Genomic DNA, 9,388 nt, shown 5'->3' with positions numbered 1-9,388 from the left:
GGTAGAATAGGTTACTGAACCCGCTTGAGAGATGGTAATCGTTTTCCAGTCGACAGTTCAATAGATAACTGCTCTTTTCTTTTCAGTGATGATAGATGGGTACCGAGTTTGTGCTGCTGCTCGTGTACAATTGACACACCCATTCATCTGGCAGGACAATGATTTAATAGTGGTTCTCAGAAGTGCGATACTAGTCCATAACACTACATACTATTTGAAAAAAAAGCTGCCCAGCTGCACAGTGCACACCTCTCCAAGTGCCCACATGTCCCTAGTGCCCACATGTCCTAACCTCGCTTAGCCAGGCTTAGGGCCAATTCATACTCCACTTTTAGAGCTGAATTTATTTCGGTTTGGCTCTGTCCAAACTACAATATGGTCAGAGGTTCGGGGAGGGGTACAGTCATTAATTTGGCTGTTCGGTGCCCACCAAGATTTTATGACTCCCCGAACCGAACTGAAATACATTTGTCTGGAGTATGAATTGGCCCTTACTCATCAGCAAAGAGAAAACCTTGGTTACGACATACAGTAATAGGGCAGAGAGTGCCTAGAAAGGTGGGACTTCCGGTGCGTGAATTTCCCCCGGAAGTTGACTTTTTTTCACAGTGCGCTGTGCGGTGTTCCTGCAAACGTATTCCCTGCTGAAAAATAAAAAGATAAATCTGTTCTACTTCTCCCGTTCTTTGGGTTGCGCTCGCAATAAACGATACCCAAACAAAACATGGATTCAAACAAAGTTACACCTATTAAGAGCGAGTTAAGAGCTACAATCAATTTTTGTTTGTTTCGCTGGGGGATGTAAACAGACCAGCACAGCATGATGTAAAAACGCAGCACATCCGCCAAATTCGAGCACTTCTGTTAAGACAACGTACAGTGCTGTCAATCAACAAAAAAGACAAGCGTTACCCAGAGAGACAGACAGACTGTCCCTTTTATGCCCACATATGGGAGATCCCATATATGAACAAATCCCTTTTATGCCCATATATGGAGATATGGAGATCCCTGGGATGACAGGGGAACCAAATCCCTTTTATGCCCATATAGGGAGATCCCTGATGTCCATATCACTGTGACATCACAGTGACTCTGTCCCTTTTATGCCCATATATCGACATCCCTGATGTCCACATCACTGTGACATCAATGTGACAAGACAGTGATGTCAGGCATTACCCGTCCGGGCGTACTGTGCCCGGACTATAACAGTTATAGTTTATCTCGAGACCAGATTAACTTGAGACGGCGTCAATCGTCGTCGTGGTAACACGCTAAGGAGATGGCGCCACCGCTCAAAAATATGTACTTAAACATTCCGGAGAGCTTCCTGATGGATAGATTACACTTGGAGCAAGAGGGAAGACCTTATGTTTTGCATTTGTGCATGTTTGGAGCAGTAAGGGGATCACACAGGCTCACCGACCGTCCATGGGCTGTTAATAAATAAATAAATAAATAAAACATCCAAGAGGCGGCTCCCCCAAAACGTTGAAAAGTGATGACTCATCACTAAACCAACAGGCATGCAGCCGTCCTGTCTGTCTGTGACGTATAGTTATCTGATCTCCATACATGGAGTTCTGTGCTCATACGGACATATAGGACCAACACATGCACAAAGCCAGAATAGGAAATGTTTGGAATATTTATGAAACATTTTAACGGGACCGTACCTATGTTCCCAAGGTTCTATGTTCCCAGGGTTCTATATTCCCCATTTACCACCTAATCCTAACCCTAACCTAAACCTAACCCTAACCCTAACCCTACCCTAACCCTAACCCTTACCCTAACCCTACCCCTAACCCTACCCCTAACCCTAACCCTAACCCTAAACCTAACCTGGAAACATAGAACCTTGGGAACATAGGGAGGACCCCATTTTAACAACACCGTGTCCCTTGTAGGCTAAAATGTTTTCAGATGGGAGTCCTTACCTTGCTTTCGTTTAAAAAAGCAGTCTTGATTGGCCCAAATATCTATTAATTTGGGGTCCTTATATTGACAACAGTTTGTGAATCACTGACTATTTAAGGGAATTTGGGGGAAATTACTTTTTAAGTTGACAACACGCCACGCTGCGCGCACTGCACGAACGGCAGACGAGAAGAGGAAGAGCCAAGCCGTGGCATGAACAGAGTGGGTTGTTTCTTTCTGAAGTTTGGCGAGGCGTGGTTATGGGCGTCACTCACTCTGCACAGTCGCTGCAGCCAAGTTGAGGAGGATAAAAAGTGATGTGATGATTTTTGCGGCTTCAAGTGAAAGAACGATAGAATCCTGCAAGCGGGACAGACCATGCATGCACGCACGCACACCTGAGGAGTGAACGCCAAAGTGAACGGATCATCAGCACCACCATCATCATCACATCATCACATCATTTGACATTATTTATTCCACGGGACAGAAACACGTAGCTGTCCACATCACCTGCAGTTGACGTTACTGAAGTTATACTTTGAAGTTGGACCGTTTTATTCTGCAGAACCTTTGACAGGTCTCTGGAGACAAGAAACTTTTTTGGGGGGCGCATCATTCATTCCAGCTGACTAAAGAAGGTAACTCATTTCTCATCAATGTGTGCATGGAAATTAGTCATTAGTGTTTTGCATAATTGGCTACATTTCAGTCAGTTGACCAGTTTTGCATCCATGTTAAAAAATAAAAGTTAAAAAGTTATTTTATTTATGTATTTATTGTATTAGCTCTATATGGTCTGGAAAGTGTGTGCGTGTTTTTCTAGCCTATATCTTGTAGGCTACTAACATTATTCAGAACACAGACGTTATAGACCTATTCCTGTGTAGATAATGACATTTATTGCCACTAAATTAACTCTCCAGACAACTTACACAGCCTCTCAAAGTTTGTAGTGTTTTTTTTTTCTTTTCTTTTTTTAGGAAAAAATGAAAGTGCAAATAAGTCAAAGGAAATCATTAACACAAGTAGCGGTTTCTTTCATTCACGCAGCTAATGGGCGCTTGTCGCCTAGCAATGCCAGCTGAGCTCACCCCCGGTGAACCCCATGGTTATCTACTGCATAGTAGCCTATACCGTGTTCTATCCGTCTGTCATTCAATGTTATGAGATACTTTAATGGTTTCCTGTGCAAATAAGTCAAGTGCTTACGAGGATCTCCTTTTAGTTGACCTTGTACCAGTGAACTGTACCGTCATGACACTGACACACTGTACCTTTTCCTATGCAAACTTCTAATAAAGTCTTCAATCAATAAATGTTTTATGTCAAAGGATAAGGACCCCATTTGGTTCCAGTGGTGGAAAAAGTAGGCTTCTACTCAAATGTTTAAAAAAAGTAAAAGTAGCAATACTGCAATGTAGAAATACTCAGTTACAAGTAAAAGTCCTGTATTCAAATTGACTTGAGTAAAAGTACAAAAGTATTGGTATCAAAATGTAGGCTACTTAAAGTACAAAAGTAGAAAGTTGGCTACTCATTATGCAGAATGTCCCATTTCACAAGTTTTCAAATGTATTAAAAATATCATTGAAAATAGCAGATCTACAAGCTCACAATGCATCCAGCGCAGTGCATTGTGAGCTTGTAGATCGGCTATTTTCAAATTGCCGAAATGTGTATAGTGACCTATATAGGGCTGAAGGGGTTAATGTATGTTTTGTAATTATAATCTAAAAAAGTAACACATTTTCAAATAGGTCTAAATGTAGGGGAGTAAAAGTACAATGTTTGGATCCGAGATGTAGTGTGGACTGTGGAGTAGATGTAAAAGTATTGGAAATTGGAAATACTCAACCAAAGTACAATTAAATACCTCAAAATTGTACTTAAGTACAGTACTTGAGTAAATGTACTTAGTTACTACACCACTGGTGAACCCCATGAGGTTATGGGCATGGCACTCAACCAAACCAGCAGTGTGCTAGCCCATGCCAGTGGTCCTCAAACTTTATATATAATGTATTTTCCCTTCCTAAAAATGTAGTGGAGTCAAATGTACAATATATTTCTTTGAAATGCAGTGGAGTGAAAGTCAGAAGTATCCAAACATACAAAATACTCAAGCAAAATACAAAAAAATGTACTTGTACAGTGCAGTACAGTACTCAAGTAAATGTGTTATACTGGCCACCACTGCAAACCAGCAGTGTTGTGTATGCATGGGTCCAATGCACTGTCCCTACCAAGTTCAATATAGAAGTTACAGAATGGCAAATAAGAATACCAATAATGATACCACCAACTAATACCAATTCCAAGCACTCACCACCAGTCACCAAATCTCCCTTTCCCAGCTCAGCTCACTTGCAGAAGAGGTTGAAATTCACAGTATACACAAGTGAGTGTGTGTACAGTGAATGATATATTCGGTGGTGGAAAGTAATAAGTACATACTCATGCACTGCCCTTAACTTAAGTAGGTACTTATGACTTAAGTCAAGTACAATTTTTTTGAGGTACCTTTACTTTGCTTGGGCGTGTTCATTTTTCAATACTTTATATACTTCTATGTATGCTACTACAGCTCAGTGGCAAGTATTTACTTTTTACTCCACTACAGTTCTTTGAAAACTTTAGTTACAAGTTACTTTGTGGATCGAGCTTGTAGATCGGCTATTTTCAACTAGCCACAATATAAAATAAGGCTAAAGTGGTTTATGTGAGTTTTATAATTTATATCTGCAAAGTAACTAGTAACTAAAGTTTTCAAATAAATGTAGTGGGCATAAAAGTACAATATTTGGATCCGAGATGTAGTGGTATAGAAGTAAAAGTATTGGATATTGGAAATACTCAAGTAAAGTACAAGCACCTCAAAATTGTACTTAAATTGGAAATACTCAACAAACACCTCAAACTTGTACTTAAAGGGGCACTCCACCACTTTTCAACCTATGTTCATATAATTGGTCCTCACTCAAAAATAGCTTTTTTCTTTTTTGTCTCAGAGGAGGGCTGTGGGCAGGTCAGAAACCCATCGTCTTGTGACATCATCGATTGCCAATCCAGCTTATAGAAACGGCAGGCTTTCTATTCCTGAAAAGTTGCAATTTTAAAGTGGAAGCCATTGTTCCCCCGATAATAAAAATCTAAATATTCTTTTCAAAAATATTGATACTTTTTTTTTTGGGGAAAATGATGATGTCACAAGACGATGGATTCTGAACTTCCCACAGCTCTCCTAGGAGACTTGGACCGAGTAGAAAAAAATTGTGATATTTTATCATGAACATTAGTGAGGACCTATTATATGAAGACAGGTTGAAAAGTGGTGAACTACTCCTTTAAGTACTTTACTTTTACAGTTACTTTACACCAGTGATTGATACTTTTACTTTAAGTCAAGGGTCTTCAACAGGGACCCCCAGAGTTACTACAGCAGGTCCGCCAAAGCTTTGAGTGATAGAAACTTTTTTTTTTTTTTTATATTAACCACTTGAACCCTAGTGTCCATTGCAACTGCCCATATATATTATGGGAACTTTTGCCAAAAATAGACGATCGCTCACAACTCCTCGCAGCGCGAGGCATTGTAGATCGTAGAACGCTTGTAGATCGGCTATTTTTGGCAAAGCCAAAGAGGTTTGGTGTAGAGGGGAAAAAGAGCAGACCCAAAGGTCAAGTTTATTAAATATTGACGGTTCAAGTAGTTTACATTTCTGAAAAGAATCCAAAATACACTGATGATTGTGCTGTCAAACAATGAAACTATATGGAATCTATGAAACAGGTTGTGGGGTCCCTGCTTAATCTCTCTCTCAACTAAGGGGTCCTTGGCGTGAAAACGTTGAAGACTCCTGCTTTAAGTACTTTTTCCACCACAGGTGCCGTCCAGCCGAGAAGTCGAGAAGCTCCCAGGAGAGTGTGAGATCGAGCGCGATGACGAGGAGGTGTGCGTCCCGGGACTGGCTGCCGTGTGTGTCGCTGCTCCTCCTCCTCCTCCTCCTGGCGTTTCCCAACGGCGCCGTCGCCATGGCGATGCCTCCTAACGCCACTGGCTGGGAGTTCCTGGACAAGTACCTGGACGAGGACGCCGACGGGTGGGCCGCCAAGCAGAGAGGGAAGAGAGCCATCACCGACAGCGACGCACAGCTCATCCTGGACCTCCACAACAAGCTCCGAGGCCAGGTGTACCCCCCGGCCTCCAACATGGAGTACATGGTAGGATGTGTGTGTGTGTGTACCAGTGGGGTAAAGTAACTAAGTACATTTATTCAAGTACTGTACTTAAGTACACTTTTGAGGTATTTGTACTTTACTTGAGTGTTTCCAATTTCCAATACTTTTACTTCTACTCCACTACATCTCGGATCCAAATATTGTACTTTTACTCCACTACAATGATTGCGCTGTGAGCTTGTAGATCTGCTATTTTCAAAAAAGAATTGTACTTTTACTTTTGGCACTTGAAGTACATTTTGATGCCAACACTTTTGTACTTTTACGCAAGCACATTTTGAATTCCATACTTCTACTTGTAAGGGTGCCCTCACACCAAAATACCTATGAGAGTGGAATCCGCGTTCCGCCAATGCATTTCAATGATAAGGGAGCGTTTTTTGCAGAAATCCTCTGCTGGCATGAAACCGCTTCACTCTCATTGAAATGCATTGGCGGAATGCGGATTCCATTCTCATAGGTATTTTGGTCTGAGGGCACCCTAACAGAGTCTTTCTACCTTGCAGTATTGATACTTTTACTTAAGTAAAACATGTGAGTACTTTTTCCATCACTTTTATTTTGGTGATTTTGGTGATGCCTCCATTCATACAGGTTGATGATTTTGTTCTTGCTGAGAAATCAACTTGAAAAATAACACCCGATATCTAGATTATGAACCCCTAGATTGGGCTCCAATCAGCACAAATCATTCCATAGTACATTTGGTCCAGTGGGGTCCTGTCAGCCTTTTCTTTCGGTGATTCAACGTTGTCCCATGTGTGTTCAGTTATCAGCCATTCCTTTGGGTGATTTGTCGCATTGAAACACAGCACGAAACCCCATTCCAGCATCTGCCTTGATTGACGGCGTACCTCGCTAATCATTAGACTTTCAGCGGATCTACAAGCTAACTAGGTTCTGAGCTTGTAGATCCTCTGTTTTCGTCTTTAGCGTTAGGATAAATGCCATTCATAAAATCACAGTCCTCACAATTATAGAAATACAAAAGTGTGTGTGTGTGTGTGTGTGTGTGTGTGTGTGTGTGTGTGTGTGTGTGTGTGTGTGTGTGTGTGTGTGTGTAGGCTACATTTGGGGTCAATCGTTGGACATTCAGTCGTCTATTGGGGTCGGCATGTCAAATCGGGGCCAATTAAGTGGCGTCTCCAATTAACATTTTAGCCGAAGTTTAATAAGATTAGGGTTGGAGTTAGGTTAAGAGGATATGGAATGAATGTAAGTCAGTGCAGTTCTACCCAAAAGTTATGTGCTGTATGTGTGTGTGTGTGTGTGTGTGTGTGTGTGTGTGTGTGTGTGTGTGTGTGTGTGTGTGTGTGTGTGTGTGTGTGTGTGTGTGTGTGTATGTGTGTGTGTGTGTGTGTGTGTGTGTGTGTGTGTGTGTGTGTGTGTGTGTGCATGCACACAGCATCATTGCTCTCTGCAGCATACTACGTTTCATCCCACAGTATTTTGCGTCATGTGCTGAAATGCTGGCGCGCGTGAGCAATGCCTTCACCCCCGTACTGAGCTCCCTAAGAATGTCTTGACCCAGTCACCAGACCACTTGGCTCAGGGACCTACTTGGCTTCCCTCTGCAGGCATACAGCATTAGCTTGGCATAGCCATACTATATACTATTACTGCAGTTAGTTAACAGCATGAGTATATATCCCTCCCTTGTGTTAACATGGGTGGATAGTTTAGCTGTGCGAGGCTAATACAGCATAACATTGCTGTCGGACGGAAACCTTGTATGTCCAAAAACCATTCATTTTTTTTACCACTTAAAACCCTGTTGTTCACCGGAGTCCCTCAGTGTTCTATACACCAGGGGTTTTCAAAGTGGGTGACGGGGCACCCTGGGGTGCCGCGACGGCAGTCCTGGGGTGCCGCGAGATAATTTGATAATATTTGGAATTTATTTGGACACTTGAAAAAAATATTTGGTATCATTTTAAACTTGAAGTACAAAGTTATTTTCAGTCAATTCTAACCAAAATGGCTATTATCTCAACGTTTTCCTTGCAACATAATCATCATAATTCATCATACAAGACTGTCGCACAAAACTAGTGAAAACAGCCGATCTACAAGCACACAACGGACAAGGTTTCCACCCAACAACGACGATATGCTATTATATAGCCTAAGGTGCTGGGAGTGAAAATTATAATGAAGGGGTGCCTCGGATAAAATAAATATATTTATGGGGTGCCCTGAGGCAAAAAAGTTTGGGAACCCCTGCTATACACTAGTAAGATGCCTCAGGGCGACAAGCGACCAGGTCACACCATGTCTTGGCCATCTGGACCAGTTACCCATATATGGAGACCCCCTGGTACCCATATATGGAGACCCCTGGTACCCATATATGGAGATCCGTGTACTGTATATGGAGATATGCTGTGAGAGCCCAAACATGCTTACTCAGTTTTTCGTTATGTGAAAGTCCTATGACGTCTATGACATCTGACATACCGTACATGGAGATCCCTGTCTGTAGAACCAGCCACACAGATATGGGCTGTCTTGGCCATCTGCCTTGGCCATATATGGATTCTGTTAGTGTGTTAAGTTGCCGATGTGGCCTCCATATATGGGCATTCCCATATGAAGTCCTGTTAGATATGGGCTTAATATTGATGACATCAGGGAATTCCATATATGGGCATAAAAGGGATTCTGTTAGTGCGACATCACAGTGAAGCCAGAGCGTGATGTCAGAGCATGATGTCAGAGCAGCAAACCCATAGACAACCCATAGAGTCAGCATGTGTTGTTTCACATACTAAACTGCAACCTTCGGTCGCAGCTAGTTCACCTGAGTTCCTCAGAGTTCTATACTGGTGCATTTTCTGTTAAGCTTTTCCCGCAATACGGATGCTGGGGTTTATGTGGTTAATTATTATTTTATTATATTAAAAACAAGTGAGTGTAAATAGCCGATCTACAAGCCACGAACTTATAGATCTGTTATTTTCACTACTTTTGTTCTCTCATGCTCTGTGGTCGGGCATTAATTTGCGTGGAAAAAACCCCATAAAAAGATGGAGATACAAGGTTTCTGAGGTTTCTGCAAATCTACAGACTATACGGTTTATTTCACTAGAACAGAATTCCGCGCACATGCCAATGATCACAGTACCGTTGCAATTTTTTACACAAGCAAAAAGAATTTGTCTGAATTTATGCTTCTCCCGTCACGTGTGTGTGTGTGTGTGTGTGTGTGTGTGTGTGTGTGTGT

General features: G+C 41.9%; 1 protein-coding gene across 1 annotated transcript in view; it reads left to right on the top strand.

Moving 5' to 3' along the window:
* Positions 1–5,958: 5,958 nt before the first annotated feature.
* LOC308306817 (cysteine-rich secretory protein LCCL domain-containing 1-like) overlaps positions 5,959–9,388 on the top strand; it is a gene marked incomplete at both ends in the record, with an annotated part of 70,507 nt that continues 67,077 nt past the window's right edge. The window contains one exon of the mRNA XM_080751863.1: positions 5,959–6,147. Coding sequence (XP_080607989.1) covers positions 5,959–6,147 — 189 coding nt within the window. The remainder of the gene's footprint in view (positions 6,148–9,388) is intronic.

Source organism: Nannobrachium achirus, assembly GCF_963921795.1.
Source record: "Nannobrachium achirus genome assembly, chromosome: 21".
In the NCBI taxonomy this organism is placed as follows: domain Eukaryota; kingdom Metazoa; phylum Chordata; class Actinopteri; order Myctophiformes; family Myctophidae; genus Nannobrachium; species Nannobrachium achirus.
The sequence above is the reverse complement of the archived record's forward strand: the minus strand, read 5'-3'. Positions and strand labels throughout refer to the sequence as shown.